This window comes from Hyla sarda, chromosome 12 (assembly GCF_029499605.1).
Source record: "Hyla sarda isolate aHylSar1 chromosome 12, aHylSar1.hap1, whole genome shotgun sequence".
Lineage (NCBI taxonomy): Eukaryota > Metazoa > Chordata > Amphibia > Anura > Hylidae > Hyla > Hyla sarda.
The window spans coordinates 55,783,892-55,801,818 of NC_079200.1; the positions used below are offsets into that span (position 1 = coordinate 55,783,892).

Sequence of the window (17,927 nt, forward strand, 5' to 3'; positions counted from 1 at the left end):
ACGTGTTGGGCTAACAGGAAGTAAGAAGAATACAGCCCGGGGACCGAACACCTGCACCTGAGTGTACCGGAGCTCCGGGGGCTCGTTGGCAGGTAAGAGAAAGTTTGTTTTCTTTCATTTTGCAGCCCGGATGGGATAAAATGGGAAAAGTGTGCGCCGGACTACTCCTTTAATTATTCACTGCACAGTGTTTCTTCTTTCAGCACTTATTTTTGACTGCATTCTACTCCATAACACCACTGAGAAACGCTACCAGCCTCATTCTCAGTGCTGCATCTCCCCATCATATCCTTGATGAATGGTGCAGTACAGGTACGCTAAATACAGGTACTAATATCATACAATACTCATTCAGCTAAATAAGTCCCTATCAGCGCACACTATATACATTTTACATTCTGTATTTTACCTTTAGTACCTATATACAGGGAAAGGTACTTATAGCAGTGCAGCAGAGCAGGCATTTCTATACATCCTGGTGCAGCGCTGGTGATATAAACTTATATATCCTAGATTTGTAAATTACTTCTGTTTAAAGATCTTAATCCTTCCAGTACTTATCAGCTGCTGTATGCTTTCTGTCTGACCACAGTGCTCTCTGCTGACACCTCTGTCCATTTTAGGAACTGTCCAGAGTAGGAACAAATCCTCATAGCAAACCTATCCTGCTCTGGATAGTTCCTGACATGGAAATAGGTGTCAGCAGAGAGAACTGTGGTCAGACAGAAAGGGAATTCAAAAAGAAAAGATTTTCCTCTAGAGCATAGAGCAGCTGATAAGTACAGGAAGGATAAAGATTTTTAAATATAAGTCATTTACAAATCTGTTTAACTTTCTGGCCTCAGTTGATGAAAAAAAAATGTTTTCCAGCAGAGTACACCTTTAAGTAGTGAACATGCTTATTTTTTGCTACCCTCATTAAGTATGTCACTCAAAATATCATCATCGTACAACACAGGTAGATGTTTAACAACATTATGTATTAGAGGAAATTGCAAGCTATAGGGAGTGGAAAACGTGGGTACAGAACTTGACGAAACAGTGACACGTTTCTGTTCCTTCAGTTTAGACTCTCCAATTCTGCACACGGGTCAGTATAGAATGAAAGTAAAATTTAAGTTTTTTTTTTATATCTTTACATGTCTTTTGGTAAATGGAATTTTTAGCAAAAGCCCTTATAGCCCTGTCAAATTCACCAATAGGTAGATTCCTCAGGATATGGGCTGGATAGCAACTGTGAGTGTGTTGTCAGATAGGTTTGCTATAGGGCTATGTGTAAATAATGCCATTGTGAGTATCACCAGTGAGCCTAACGTCTAGAAAATTTACATTAGAACCTCCTAATTTAAGGTTTAACTCATTCTTATTTAAAAGAAAACAAAAGGAAAATTGAGGTAAAGCCAGATGCTGTACTCAACTGTTTTCACGACTCCTATAGAAAATGAGTGGAGCCCCTACATGCATATGCATCCTGCTGCTCCACTCTAACAGAAGAATTGGTTCCCTGCTCTGGACTGCTACCAGAGGTTCCAGCAAATAGAAGTAGCTTTACGAAACTTTTAACAATTGAAAGTGGTCTGAAGAATTGGCCTGCAGCTTAATTTTAGGGCAACCAGAGCAGACTGACCTAAGAAGCCCTCCTGTGTACTAATATAGGTGAGGTAATTTTATGGCAACCAGAGCAGTGTTCTAATATAGATGAGGACAAAAAAATAAGTTATTAGAGAGGTTGCAGGAAATCAGACATTATTTGTTCATGCCCTTGGTGACGTATGTTTTATTGTGTGACGGTTAAGCTGTATTACTTACTTATGCCTTATTTACCTGCACTCATCTGTCGTAACATTCTTGGGTTCCTGCTAATTTCCACTTCCTCGTATCTGGCTGCAGCACAAAGGAAATGTCAGTTCAGCCAATCACCGGTCATTGGCTGAGTGGGCATTTCTTGGGTGTCAAGACCATTTACCAGAAAGAGGAAATGTGCAGGAACTCTGTTGGAAAAGCACTGCCAGGGAACGGCAAAAGAAAGTAAGGTTTATTTTAAAACTTTAGGTAGGACTCCATGTAATACAGTGGTCCCTAAACATATGATATTAATTGGTTCCAGGAGAACCATCATATGTTGAAACCATCATATGTCGAGTACATATGTCTATGTAAAAATGGTAATTGGTTCTGGGGCCTTGGAACCATTGTATGTTGAATACATATCTCTATGGGAAACTGCTAATTGGTTCTGGGATGACCATTGTATGGGGTAGTGTTTAACAAACCAGGGTGCCTCCAGCTGTTGCACAACTACAACTCCCAGCATGCATGTACAGCCATTGACTGTCTGGGCATGCTGGGAGTTATAGTTTTGCAACAGCTGGAGGCACACTGATAGGGAAACATTGATGTATGGGGTGTATAGTGTGTATATGTATTGTATGTGATGTGTGACATCGCATACAGTACTGTACAGTTCTTTAAATACCTTCAGGGGGGACAGAATGTCCTCCATTACGATCCTGCCGACTACAGCTCTATAGGAAAGGAAGGGGAGGGCAGTCAGCAGCTCATTGGATGCCTGCAGCAAGATGCTGCAGGCTATTGGCTATGGCTGCACTGGGGGGGCGGGGCTTACACGGAGCTCACAGTGGAAGCCTGCGTGAGTTAGCAGGACAGCATGTGAGTAACAGGAGGCAGAACGAGACACACGGGGACATTAAACAACTATCTGTCAGTTGCTGAAGTTGTCAGCGCTGTCAGATAGCTGTTTGTACGATGGCCCCGACACACAGCAGCATCATATGTCGATGCTGCCTTCAACATACGATGGGCTCTGAGAGGCCATCATATGTTGAAATGATCATATGTCGGGGCCATCATAAGTCGGGGGGTCACTGTACCAGTATCCAGTATATCAAACTCGCAGAGGCTCAGGAAACTGACATATGGGGTGCTGTCTATCGTGGACCTACCCATGCACATTAGATGAAAGTTATCCACACCAACAATACTGGAGTGACCAGATACTTATATGATGTGCCGGTGGGTGTCTAGACTGTCCCCTCACTGAAAAAGTTTCAGGAGACAAAATATGGCTACGTTGGATTTCCAGGTGCCCAATACTTTGTTCCTATAGCAGATAAACTGAACTGAGCATCCATATCTATTGAGACATAGTCAAACTAGCGACTCATATTTAAAACATATGGCCACTTTTAGCTATCCTTTTTTTCTTTTGTAACATGGAAGAAACAAAGTGTCCTCAACTCAAGATTTTCCCCGAACTAACATAATTGCCACTTTCAGCCAGCCAGAAGAACTGTGTAAGGACCTCACCAAACAAAACCATAGATTTCAACTTCAGAAAGGACTTTAAGAATTAGTAAAACCTCTTTCAGACACTTATCCAAAATTGCTTTAAAATTTCTTTTAAATGGGTGGTCTTCTTAAAATAAAGACTAATATACACAGTCAAAAAAGGAAATAAAAATATATTGCCAAAAATTCTTGCCTAGATGGGAAGGTCTACCCAAAGAGGTGGACTTTTGTAGAGGTTTTACTCTATATGGGGGTGGAGACTGGTATCTTAAAGCAGAAATGTCAACAGAAAAACAGGGATGTAAAATAAGCACATGGCAAGATAGGGCTAGTAATCATGATTTTGGGCATGTCCTTTTTTTTTTTTATTGCCATAGTTCTTCCCAGGGCTGTGATATAAGCTTTTTTGTTAACATACAAATGAGGCTCAAGTGTCCAGGGGATGTTCCTTAGCATGGCAAAATCCCTGGGTTAGCCAGCCCATCTCTTGTTCCTCCATGCCTGTTATCTGTCAAAGGTGGGGTAGGCATATGAAAGCAGGCACTAAGGTGGTCAACAAGAGATGAGTTGGCCAGTTGTGTAAATTTTCATTCTTGCTTATTGCACACTGTAAGTGCAACAGTTCTAGACTAAAGTGGTGTTCCAGTACGGAATATGGTCCGTATGGTCCTTCTGTCCCGTCAGGTTGAGTCCCTGTCTGTCCCCCGGGCTCTCCTGCAGTATCTCCCCCTGTGTATACAGGTTACCCCATACAAGGGTTTTCACATAATGAGTAACAGACCTTTATTGTTAATTACATCATTATGTTTAAGTCACCCAGAGAACCCAGTGACAAGGTGACCTCTTTAGTGACCTATGGGCTCCTTGCACAGCCCCCTATATAAGATGGGGAGGAGCTGCAATCGTTCTCTTTCATGGCTCTTGTTCCTGAGGTCCAGTGCAGTCAAGACGTCTTACAGAGTGTGCCCAAACATTGGAGGCCTCAAGCCTAAAGTCTGCAGCCACCTGTCAATTGCAAGTAAGCTCAAGTCATCTAATTGTCAGTCATCAAGTCAGTCAAGTCAAGTCTACTGTCTAGTCACCTTGGCCTGCATTACTGTCAGTCTACAAGTCCCAGCAAGCCTGTGAGGTCTCTCTGTGTCACTGGCCACCTCTCTGGGATACTGGCTGAACTCTATATACTGTACCACCTGTCTAACCTTAGTAAAAGCTACCATTACCCTTAACCTGGTCTTGGACTCTTTATTGCCCCTGCCTGATCTAGGACTAGTGGTACAACCTTCGGGTGGTTGTATAGGAAAACCATGCCCTGGCGTCATGTACCTAACTATGTTAATGTGGTACATGCCTTGTACTTTCCATGTACATTTATACTTGTACTTGTTCTCTGTTCTTTACTTAAAATAAAAACTTTTTGAATAAAAAATAAAAAAAAATGAGTTGGCTAACCCTGGGCTGCTGCCATGCTGAAAAAATGTCTCTGCACACTTTAGTCTCATTTACAAAAAAGGCTTTTCTGCTGACAGGTTAGCTTTATTACACAGATCAGTAGAATTGAACAGTAGACCAACCAAATGGAACCAAAAGATCTTAATGTGAGTTGTGTTACAGTAGATTTATCAGAACTCTGGACAACACAAGAAAGTAGATCTAATACAGACACAGGAATTTCACTGGTATGTCTGTAACCTAAACCTTGTTTTATTTGCAGTGAAACATTTAATCCTGATATTTCCTACCCAGTTTAGTGACCTTAGAGTAGTCAATTACAGATGTCATCTACCACTGCAGTGACTGGGAGGAATTAGATGCTCCTGTCCTGCACATCAGAAAATGTATACTTTATTGCAGCGTCTGTCAGTGGAGATTACTCCATTTGTGCCCCCAGTGTCTTATGGTTGTTTTTATGACCTTTGCCTTCTGCGGTAGAGTGGTAATAAATCTTTTCAAGCTGGTTCAGTATGTCAGTTACAAATATGTCATTTCAAGGAGATAAATCACCATGGGAGGAATACACGACTCCACTATGTGCATTACTAGGATATTTTTGGAAGATAAAAGAATAGTGCCAGCAAAAATATCAATGGTGTGGGACTTCTACGTTTATGATGACTGTCATCATTACTAATGCCTCAAAGATGGTCTCAGAGCTTTTAGACGGAAAGTGTCTACTAACCTTATAAGGTTGTGCTAGTGGATAGGCACGACTCTATGGAAGGCATGTCTCCACATAACAGGTTGCTTCTCTGAGGACCCAATGAGGGGCATTTACTAATCTTTTACTATGTAGTCTGGTTTTTACCCTGTTTTTTTCTACTTCATTTATGACTATGTGCGACAAATTTACTAAATTGTTGCACGGCGTTAATAAATTTGGCACACATAGGCAAAAGTGGGAAATTTACTTCATGTAGTAGAAAAAATAGTCTGTTCCATTTTCCTGCTGTCTGAATAGGTTTGGGTGCTAGGTTTCCTTCTGGATCTTTTGTTTTTGAGTTTTTTTTTTAGCTTTTTCACCACATCTAAATAATTCAATAACTAAATTGTAGTCATGGCTCAGAATAGTGGTAAACGGCGTTTAGTCGTTTAGTGTGTGTTTGTTTATTACATTTTTTTAACACTGTTTTTTCTCCCTAAATGTACTTACTCTTTTTTTTTTTGTTACTTCTTCTACAGATCCGTGTATCCTGCGGACTCCTTCGGATTCGGTGGACTACTTCGACGACCAGTGTTTTTCTTTGCTTGATGTTAATAAAATGGTTAACGAGGGCTTGTGGGGGAGTGTTTTTTTGTAATAAATTTTTTTTAAAACCTGTTTTTTTTTTTTTTTTTTTTTACTTTACTAGACAGGCTTAGTAGTGGAAGCTGTCTTATAGACGGAGTCCATTACTAAGCCGGGCTTAGCGTTAGCCACAAAAACAGCTAGCGCTAACCCCCAATTATTACCCCGGTACCCAACGCCACAGGGATGCCGGGAAGAACTGGTACCAACAGGCACGGAGTGGCAAAAATTGCGCTCCAGGGCCTAGGCGGTAACAGGCTGGCGTCATTTAGGCTGGGGAGGGCCAGTAACAATGGTCCTCGCCCACCCTGGTAACGTCAGGCTGTTACTGTTTGGTTGGTATTTGGCTGAGAATAAAAATAGGGAGGACCCTATGTGTTTTTTTTTAAATATTTATTTATTTAAAAAAAAAATGCATAGAGTCCCCCCTATTTTCATTCTCAGCCAAATACCAACCAAACAGTAACAGTCTGACGTTACCAGGGTGGGCGAGGACAATTGTTACTTGCCCTCCCCAGCCTAAATAACGCCAGACTGTTACCGTCTAGGCCCAGGAGCGCAATTTTTGCCGCTCGAGGCCTGTTGGTACCGGTTCTTCCCGGCACCCCTGTGGCGTTGGGTACCGGGGTAATAATTGGGGGTTAGCGCTAGCTGTTTTTGTGGCTAACGCTAAGCCCAGCTTAGTAATGGACTCCGTCTATAAGACAGCTTCCACTACTAAGCCTGTCTAGTAAAGTAAGGAAAAAACACAACAGGTTTTAAAAAATTTTTATTACAAAAAACACTCCCCCACAACCCCTCGTTAACCATTTTATTAAAATGAAACAAAGAAAAACGCAGTTAATCGAAGTAGTCCACCGAATCCGAAGGAGTCCACAGGATACACGAATCTGAAATGAGAAGTAAAAAAAAAAAAAATGGGTTAGTACATTTATTATCACCTGCTCACACATCTCCCGCCCCGCAAGATTACAACTGCCAGCATGCCCTTACAGTAAGGACATGCTGGGAGTTGTAGTTGTGTGGTGCAGGAGACAAGCTTGTCCCCTGCCCCCAGCTGCAGGACTACAACTCCCAGCGTGCCCTTACAGTAAGGTGGGGCGGAGGCCATGCACAGTGTTTCCCAACCTGGGAGTTGTAGTTTTGCAACATCTGGAGGCACCCTGGTAGGGAAACACTGTTTTAGGCCAGTGTTTCCCAACAAGGGTGCCTCCAGATGTTGCAAAACTACAACTCCCAGCATGCCTGGACAGCCAAAGGCTGTCCAGGCATTCTGGGAGTTGTAGTCTTCCAACATCTGGAGGCACCCTGGTTGGGAAACACTCTTTTAGGGCTTGGGGAACTTACCGGCTTCCGTAGGATCCAGCGCCGCACAACATTGCCGCGCAACAGTGCCGCCCGACGATGAAAGTATGTCGGAGCCCGGGTGACAGTAGCTTTTCCTGCTCCATGTTGGAGCTGGAGTAAATTTAGTAAATTTTTGCGGCCGTTGCAACAGTTTATTGCGCAACTGCGACTGTCTCAGTTAATAAATACCTGACCACTGCAAGTCAAAAATGAAAACTTGCGTAAATCAAGCGGGAAAAAAAAATTTGACTTTCTAGCTCTTGCTAGAGAAAGTCGCACGAAAAATAGGGTAGGTGCAATTGCGACAATGTGCCAAAAATAGTCAGAAAAAAATGACTAAACCCCTTAGTAAATGCCCCTCAATGTGACTACACATGAGACAGGGATATATAGGAAAATGGATTGAAGATAAAGCAAGGTCTAAAGAGCGGTGTTGTATTGCTGTACAAAACTTCTTCATGGTGAAGAATTTTTATACAGCAATACAGAATCGCTCAGTAGACCCTACTTTTTCTTCAATCCTTTTGATCAGAGTTTTTAGGGAGTCCTGAAATTGTGCTTCTACTCTAACTGGAAGCAGAAATGTACAACTATTGCAAGCCATTTTGGAGCCTATACACCTTTGGTCATCCAGTCAGTAGTAATTCATGTATAAAAGTCTCCCTTCCATAGGTGGTAAAAGTCAGGAAGTTTTTTTCAGATGTTTTCCTCTGACTTCAACATATACCACTATTGCTCATTGCAGAAAAAATGGTATCCTGACACATACTATTCCAATGGGATGGGGGTCAAAAGGACATCTATTTGGCCCCTTACCGAAGAATGGAGTCCAAATGATCAATGGATATGCTTGATCCTTAAAGTGTGTCACCAAATGAAACTTTTAATATAGTGTTCCTTGTGTAATTAGCAGACACTTTCTCATTTCCCAGCTTTTAAACTTATCAAAATAAATATGCTTAAAATATAAAGATAAAAAACGGCCACTAGGTGGCTCTGTTCTGTTCCCTGCTACATTTAATACAGTGAATTTGGTCTCCTCCCGGCCTAGTAGGAGTCCAAACTCAGGAAGTGCTTCTCCGCACTGAACTAGATTGACAGCTGCACAGATAGTAAAAGCTCCACAGATTCTCACAGAAAGCTGCACGGACTGAAAGCTGCAGAGAGCCTCAATGAAACATGCATAAAGCGTCAATGAAAGCTGCTTAACCTCTTAAGGATGCATGGCGTACCTGTACACCCTGTGACCGGTCCTGGTATTAATAACAGACTCACGCCGTGACCCCGCATCATACAGTGTCGGTCCCAGCTGCTAATGATAGTTGGCACCCTGGGCTAATAGCGTGCCGCACAGATTGTTGTGCTGGGTGCTATTAACCCTTCAGACGCGGCGATCAAAGTTGATCGCCGCATCCAAAACGAAAGTAGAAGCTTCCCGGCAGCTCAGTCGGGCTGATCGGGACTATCACGATAAAATCGCGATGTCCCGATCGGCTAGGACGCGAGCGGAGGCCCCCTTACCTTGCTCTGTCGCGTCCGATCAGCGTTTGATTGCTCCAAGCCTGAGCTACAGGCTTGAGCAATCAAGCCCCTAGAGCACTGATCCATGCAAAGCTATGGCTTTGCAGGGATCAGGGTAAAAGATCAATGTGTGCAGTGTTATAGCCCCCTATGAGAGGTATAACACTGCAAAAAAAAAAAACTGAAAAAAATAAAAAATTAATAAAGGTCATTTAACCCCTTCCCTAATAAAAGTTTGAATCACCCCCCTTTTCCCATAAAAAAAACTGTGTAAATAAAAATTAAAACAAACATATGTGGTATTGCCGCGTGCGTAAATGTCCAAACTAAATAATTAAACTGCACAGTCAATGGCGTACGTGCAAAAAAATTCCAAACTCCAAAAATAGAGTATTTTTGCTCACTTTTTATATCATGAAAAAATGAATAAAAAGCGATCAAGAAGTCCGATCAATACAAAAATGGTACCGCTAAAAACTTCAGATCACGGCGCAAAAAGTGAGCCCTCATACCAGCCCGTACGCGGAAAAATAAAAAGTTACAGGGGTCAGAAGATGAGAAGTTTTAACGTATACATTTTCCTGCATATAGTTATGATTTTTTTCAGAAGTACGACAAAATCAAACCTATATAAGTAGGGTATCATTTTAACCGTATGGACCCACAGAATAAAGATAAGGTGTAATGTTTACCAACAAATGCACTGCGTAGAAACGTAAGCCCCCAAAAGTTACAAAATGACGATTCGCTGTAGATTTTTTGGTAAAATGACTAATGTCACTGCAAAGTAGAATTGGTGGCGCAAAAAATAAGCCATAATATGGATTTTTAGGTGCAAAATTTAAAGCATTATGATTTTTGGAAGGTGATGAGGAAAAAATGAAAATGCAAAAACTGAAAAACGCTGAGTCCTTAAGGTCTTCTATTTATCACAGCACTGCAATGATGTAAGGGTGGAAGTGGTCCCCTAGCAGGCTTCAGTGATGTCATGCCTGCTGGGAATCACCCACTTTCACCTGATCGGATATAGTAATATGTGAGCAAGAATAAAGGTAAGATACACAGCTTTTTAAAGCTCTGAATTTTTTTTTTAAGGGTGGGAGGAGTAGTTAGGGAAATTAGCCTGAGTTAGTTCAGAAAAGTTTATTTGGTGACAGGTACTTTTTAAGCCAGGTGCTTTTCCTGCCATATATGCCAAATAATGCAATGTGCACAGAGACTTATGTGAAAAAGAACTCCTCTTCATTTACCCAAAAGGGGGAAATGTGAATGTCCACATTGCAGACAAAATGAAAAGCAAGAAAAAGCAAGTTCACTTTAGTGTGTATCCATGTGTCGCCCTAAATCTTTAATCCAGTCAAAGCTCATTGTGATTCACTGCAGTAAACTCCACTGCAATGCAGCTGTCTACATCCATGGGTTGCAGTAATCTCTATGGACACATCTCCCAATCTCCTATATAAATTTTAAGTGCTGACTCATTGTTCTCTCTTTACTCACCATTAGCGGTGTCACTTCCCATAAAGGATCCACCATCAAAGCCTTGTAGTAACTCTCACAGTCACTGCCCCAGGAGAAATTCCAGGACAACCATATCTTCAGAGTCTCCCAGAAGGACAGGTCTTGCTGGTAACAACTCCTGGCATATCCCTAAAAAAAGAAGCATGAATATAGGTTATTATATAGGTTATTCTCTATGACAACATATGGCTTTACCTAAAGGGGTACTCCAGGGAACTAAACCCATAGCCCTTTTTTTCCCTTTCATCAATCTATTGAATTGTCTAAATATAATTCATTAGCTATATATAGCAGCTTACCCTCTATGATAGTCACTTACATGCATGAAGTGAGGGAATAACATCATCCAGCCATCCACTCTGAAAACAGCCCTCCCTTCCTGAGAGACACAGACAACATGGTTTCTGCCTTGCACTGTTGAGTCATGCCCTCTTTAGTGCTGAGGACTGGGAGATGTGTGCAGCCTTAGCCAATCAGACACTGTATATTTCTCTGCTCCTCAGAGCAGGAGGGTGGGGGCGTTAGAGCAGAGCTTCAATGATTGCTGGCAGATATTGGCAAGGGAACAGAAGGATGGCAAAGAATATCAAGCAGCCAGAGAAGACAACAGAGGCCACAAGATGCCATACATATCAGGCAGGATGGTTTACAGAGAATTTATATCAAGGAAGTGCAGTGGCTTTGGAGATTATATATGGAGATTATAAAGATTATAGATATTATAAAGGGGAGTACCCCTTTAAAGAAGCACTCAAGAATGTTTTTTCCCTTTAATGCACACTCATCATCACTAGTCATACAGCAATATTTATTTCATACCAGCACAGCTGCATCTATAAGTTTTATTATTCTAATTTGGTAAAATGTCCACAGAAAGTTACATGGCTTAAAGAGTACCTCTCATGATCCTGTTAAATTTTATAATTCTCCCAGTTCACTGCCCCCATCATCATAAAATACCCTCACTCTGCTACACACAGCCCATAACAGTCCAGTGTGTGAGATAAGCTATGATTAGATAAGGCTGTACACCCCACCCCCTCAGCATTTCTTGACTTTGGTCTTCTGCCAGGCCAGCAGGAGTCCAAAGTCTGTGTAAAAGATGGGGGAAAATGTGCTCTGGACAAGTAGGGAGACAGAAAGCTTCTTTTTTTAAATTTTTTTAAACAAAGTACATTAGGCTGGGTTCACACTACGATTTTCAAATCCGGTAACCGTATACGGTTTTCCGCAAAAAAACGTATACGACCGTATCCGAAACCGTATGCATAGAGAATGCATTGAAAACCGTATTCCAAATGTTGTGTACGGTTGCATCAGTTTTGCCTCGGATACGTTTTTGCCTCCGGTTGGAAAACCGTATGCGAACCGTATGCGGTTCTTTTAACATTGTTGTCTATAAGAACCGTACACAAGGAGGTTAAAGGAAGGAGTATAAAGAGGATCATTGATCCAAGGACACCATATCCCTGAAGAAGTGGAATAATCCCCGCAACGCATCGGATCTATATGTACTAGTGCATTATTTTATGTGTTATGTTTGTTTTAAATGTAGTAAAATAAATTGTTACCTTGAGAACGGAGTATTAGTTGGGTGCATTCCTCGTTGGAAAAAGTCCGGCTACTCCCTAAGCCATCTGGAGAAAAGGATCAAGGCTCTGATTTCAAAGACTGCAGGACTGGGGGGGGGGGGGGGGTTTACTGGACGAAAAACCCCTCTCAGTGAAGTAAGTGGAAACCCCTAATCACTGCATGTGTTTGTGTGTAATATTGATCTGGTCCGCTCTCCCATTTTTTTGTATTTTTATTGTATTTTTCTTGCTTTCTTCTGAGTATGGAGATACACAACAGGGCTCATAAGAGAAGGAGCGCCATTGGGCTTTTGGAGAGAGAACTTGGCTGGAATTGAAGTCGGGCGTCATGTGCATTTACAAAGCCCCCATGATGCCAAAACAGTGGACCCCCCAAATGTCACCCCATTTTGGAAACTACACCCCTCAACGAATGTAACAATAGTTGCAGAAGGCATTTAAACCCCACTGGCATTTGACAGATTTTTGGAACATTGGACTGTGCAAATGAAAAATTTAATTTTTCATTTTCATGGACCACTGTTCCAAAAATCTTTCAGACACCTGTGGGGTATAAATGCTCACCCCTGTTACATATCTTGAGGGTGTAGTTTCCAAAATTTGGTCACAGTTTTTTTAAATTTATTTATGTTTATGTCAGAACTGCTGCAACCATCAGCCACCCCTGTGTAAATCACTAGTTTATTCCTGAAATGTACATGGTGCGCTCTCACTCCTGAGCCATGTTATGCGCCCACAGATCACTTTGCATCCACATATGGGATATATCCGTACTCGTGAGAAATTGTGTCACGCATTTCTGGGGGCTTTTGCTCCTTTTACCCCTTATGGAAAAGAAAAGTTGGGGGGGTTACACCAGCATGTTCGTGTAAAAAAAAATTTTTTTTACACTAACATACTGTTTCCCCCTACATTTAATTCTCACAAGAAGTAAAAGGAGAAAAAGCCCCCCAAAATTTGTAATACAATTTCTCCCGACTACAGAAATACCACATTTGTGGGCGCAAAGCGATCTGTGGGCGCATAACATGGCTCAGGAGTTAGAATGCACCATGTACATTTGAGGCCTAAATTGGTGATTTACACAGGGGTGGCTGATTTTACAGCGGTTCTAACATATAAAAAAAAAACAAAACACATGACCCCATTTTTGAAACTACACCCCTGAAGGAACATAACAGGGGTACAATGAGCAGTTACACCCTACTGGTGTTTGACAGATTTTTGGAACAGTGGGGGTCTTTTTCTCCTTTTACCCCTTATGAAAAAGAAAAGTTGGGGGCTACACCAGTATGTTAGTGTAAAAAACGTAATTTTTCATATGAAAAATTAAATTTGTCATTTTCTCGAACCACTGTCCAAAAATCTGTCAGACACCTGTGGGGTGTAAATGCTCACTTCACTGCTTGTTACATTCCTTGAGAAAAGGAATTTCCATACTCAGGAGAAATCCTTTTACCTATTGTGAAAATTAAAAGTATGGAAGTATGGTATATACACCAGCTTGTTAGTGTAGAAAATTTATTTTTTTTACACTAACATGCTGGTGTAGCCCCCAACTTTTCTTTTTCATAAGGGGTAAAAGGAGAAAAAGACCCCCAAAAATTGTAACCCAATTTCTATGGAAATACCCCATATATGGCCCTTAACTGTTGCCTTGAAATTCAACAAGGCTTCAAAGAGAGCTCCATGCACATTTGAGGCCTAAATAAGTGATTTGCATACCCTACGGCAGTGTTTCCCCAATAGGGTGCCTCAAGCTGTTGTAAAACTACAACTCCCAGCATGCCATGTACTTCCGCTTCTACGCAGCGCACTTTTTGGTAAAAATGACACCTTATCTTTATTCTGTAAGTTCATTCGATTACAACAATACTCAAATTAATATATAAATAGTTATTTATTTATTTTTTCAACTTTACAAATTACAAATAATTTACATTATACATATTTTCCATTTTATTTCCCTACCCCCCCCCCATAAAAAAAAAGAAAAGAAGAAATTTTACCCATAAATATACATTCTTTATTATTATTAGGTTCAATTAATTAGCCATCATTTTCAAAATTAGCTATCATTAATTGTATAATTTCCCTTTATTTCCTCGGACCTTTCATATATATTTGGAAGGTTCCGAGAAAACCACTTTCTAATAATCATTAACCAAGCACAAAACCGTATACAAAAACTATACATACTCTTGCTCATGGTCCTAGTTAACTTAATCACCGGGTCACCCCCCAAGATCCCAACCAAAGGAGGAACAATTTAAATATTCAGCCATTTCCCTATTTCAAAATAAACCTTGTCCCAAAATTCCGGAATTGTTTCACACATCCACAACATATGAAAAAACCCTGCCTCTTCTTTTTCACATTTTGGGCTACTGCTATCTTGTCTTTTACCTATTTTATTCAAAAGTATCGTGGTATAATATAATCTATACATTTCTATTAGTTTCCTAAAAAACCTCAGATAGAGAACTAAAAACCAGTCCCTTTTCTACAGTTTGTGACTACAATACTTTTCATTCATGTGTATTCAAACCATGATCCTTCACCTATCCTCCTATCATGCCCCCCTGCATTGTGATATAGGTTTTTTATTGTTTTACTTCTTTAAAAAAATACACAGGGCGGTATGAGGGATAATCTTTTGCGCCGTTATCTGTAATTTTTATCGGTGACTTTTTGATTGCTTTCTATAAAAAAAAATTTGGGTATACAAAGTGACCAAAAATACGCAATTCTGGACTTTGGTATTATTATATATTAATTATTCTGACATTTACGCACTTGAGGATATCACATGTTTATGTTTGTTTTAATGGTAAAAGGGGGTAATTGAAACTTTTATTAAGGAAGGGGTTCATTCACATTTATTAACTGTTTTTTTTCCTGCTACCCATAAGGGACTATTACATACAATTTTTAGATTGTATATACATATAATATAATTATATATATATATATATATATATATATATATATATTTCTATATACATTCTAATATAATGTATAATAAATGCAAGTGATTATATATTACATTAACGTATGGCCCAATGTGCAATCCCATGCATATAATTTCGTAAGAGAAGGGACAGAGTCACTTATTACTCATAAAAATATAAATTTTATTGATATACATTAAAAAACATAATTAATGCAATATAAAATTACACACAAAAGGGAGAATCTCCACTAGATGGAGAAAAGGGTGTCACTCCAGAAGGTCCACATCACAGAAAATCACATACATAATACAAGGCACTGATAATCATATTGCAATATCCCCATGTGGAAATCTCCACTATTATAAGGTGCAAACCGCAGAAGACCAGATACATACCAATACTAGATAACACAATGTACAGAGGACCACTGGAGAGACGCCACCCCAAAACACGTTTCGGGATGTCCAGGACGTAGCAGCTGATAAGTACTGGAAGGATTAAGATTTTTTTATGGAAGTAATTTACAAATATAGTTTAACTTTCTGGCACCAGTTGATAAAAAAAAAAAATTTGCACTGGAGTACTCCTTTAAGAAGTTAACTTATTATTAGATGATATATAAGTAATGTGTACCAAGTTTCCTCTCAATATTTTCAGCTGTTTGGAAGGAATTCTGGAACATACTCTTATACATACATTAAGTTTTTTTTTAATACTGTATATAGACTATTAGAGTGTCTGGGGATGCCTGGTCTTTTTTACCTAAACCTTGTAGGAGAGGACAAGCAACATTGACACTCTTATCCTTATGTCCTGTCCTTACATCCTAAATTAGAAGGGGGAGTGGCTTGCGGGAGGGGCGTGACTAGAGGGAGGACCAAAACACTCACCAGGAGATGCAGAGCGGAGCTTGGGGAGTAAGGTATCGAAAGTCCTATGGACTCGCATGGGATCTTAGACAAAACACTGACTAGGGTTAATTTAACTACAGTGGTCCCTCAACATTCGTGCAATGTAAAAAGTGCATTTAATACTCACCTGTCCCCGCCGCTCCGGACCACGTCCTCACCGCTCCCGATGCTGTCCCAGGGGCTCCTGATGCTGTCCCACTGCTCCGGCATCTTCTTTGGGATCCTCTGGCTTCTTCCGCATCTTCTCCGTTGTCTGGGCCTCGCTTTCTGGTGACGTTATTACGTTGCTGCGCCGGGACGGCGTGCGCAGCGACGTAATAACGTCGACGGAAAGCAAGGCCTGGACCCCGGAGAAGATGCAGAAGACACCGGAGGATCGCGAAGTGGACCCGCAGCAGCGGGATAGGTAAGTGAACCTGTCCGGGATGCTTAAACTGCTATCCGACAGCAGCTTAAGCATTTTGCGCTGTCGGATAGCAGTTAATGCGATGGCCCCGACATATAAAAGCATCGTATGTCGATGCTGACATCGACATGCGATGGCTTCTGAGAGGCCATCGTATGTCGATTTGATCATATGTCGGGGCCATCGCATGTCGGGGGGTTACTGTATTCTATATTTTTAGTTGACATACTAGCAGAGTTTGCAGTGTTGGTTTTTTTTCTCCCTAATCCTTGAGGGAGAGGAAAAGAAACATAGTAGGATGCTCTTGTCCTCCTATCCCGTCCTCAGGTGGGGCTGTGATGAAGAGATTGTAGGCTGAAAATAGAATAGCTGATGTGATTTTGTGGGAGTGGACATGACTTGCAAACCGTTCCACATGTAGTCATATAGAAAATGGGACACAAAGTATAAAAAGTGCAACAACAGGAGAAATAATTTCTATAAAAACATATTTGAGTTGTGCAAGCAATTTTGTGATCTACGTATTAGAATGTCCATGCGGGACCCAATATGTGGGCCTCACATCTCAAACCCTGCGTAAACGGATAAATTCACATAGATTTAACATTAAACATAAATATCCAAAGCACAGCATTTCTCGGCACTTTGCAATGTACCATAATGCGGATCCAGGGTTGCTACGGGTTATTCCCGTAGAACAGATAGCTGAGGGATTACGTAGATTTTCCACCCTATATAAAAGAGAAAGCTTTTATATTTTTAAACTGAATACTTTAGTCCCGAATGGTTTTAATGAATGTACAGAACGCCCGCAATAAATGGTTTTATCAGATACATTTTATTTTTTATATATATATTTTTTTTTGTATATCACCCTATGAGAAAGTGTTTCCGGGGTCAAGGAGGTTAAAGGGAGGAGTATAAAGAGGATCATTGATCTAAGGACACCATATCCCTGAGGAAGGGGAATAATCCCCGCAACGCGTCGGATCTATATGTACTAGTGCACTATTTTATAAGTTATGTTTGTTTTAAATGTAGTAAAATAAATTGTTACCTTGAGAATGGAATATTAGTTGGGTGCATTCCTCGTTGGAAAAAGTCCGGCTACTCCCTAAGCCATCTGGAGAAAAGGATCAAGGCTCTGATTTCAAAGACTGCAGGACTGGGGGGGGTTACTGGACAAAAAAACCCTCTCAGTGAAGTAAGTGGAAACCCCCAATCACTGCATGTGTTTGTGTGTAATATTGATCTGGTCCGCTCTCCCATTTTTTTACATTTTTCTTGCTTTCATTTTTGGGAGGGATGGAGACCTGACCGAAAGGGATGAGAATCATATAGAGATTTCGGAGTGTGTATATCCAAGCGTCTTTTATTTGTGAGTGGTTTGTAAAAAAAAAAAACACTCACCAAGTGTAAGTGATATTTTTCTTTCTTGGAAAATTCCAGTACTGTAACAGTGAAAAAACCTATGACCGCTCCCGAAAAAGTTTTTTTCATTTTTTGCTATACATATATATATATATATATATATATATATATATATATATGGTTACACATTTTGGAGGACATTTTTTCCTATTA

General features: G+C 40.6%; 1 protein-coding gene across 6 annotated transcripts in view; it reads right to left on the reverse strand.

Moving 5' to 3' along the window:
- LOC130296458 (chloride channel CLIC-like protein 1) overlaps nt 1–17,927 on the reverse strand; it is a 477,677-nt gene that overhangs the window by 163,077 nt on the left and 296,673 nt on the right. For all 6 annotated transcript variants that reach the window (XR_008849218.1, XR_008849217.1, XM_056547995.1 and 3 more), the window contains one exon: nt 10,460–10,609. Coding sequence is in view for 4 of the 6 variants with exons in the window: in XM_056547995.1 (XP_056403970.1) it covers nt 10,460–10,609 (150 nt within the window). In the remaining 2 variants the exon portion in view is untranslated. The remainder of the gene's footprint in view (nt 1–10,459; nt 10,610–17,927) is intronic.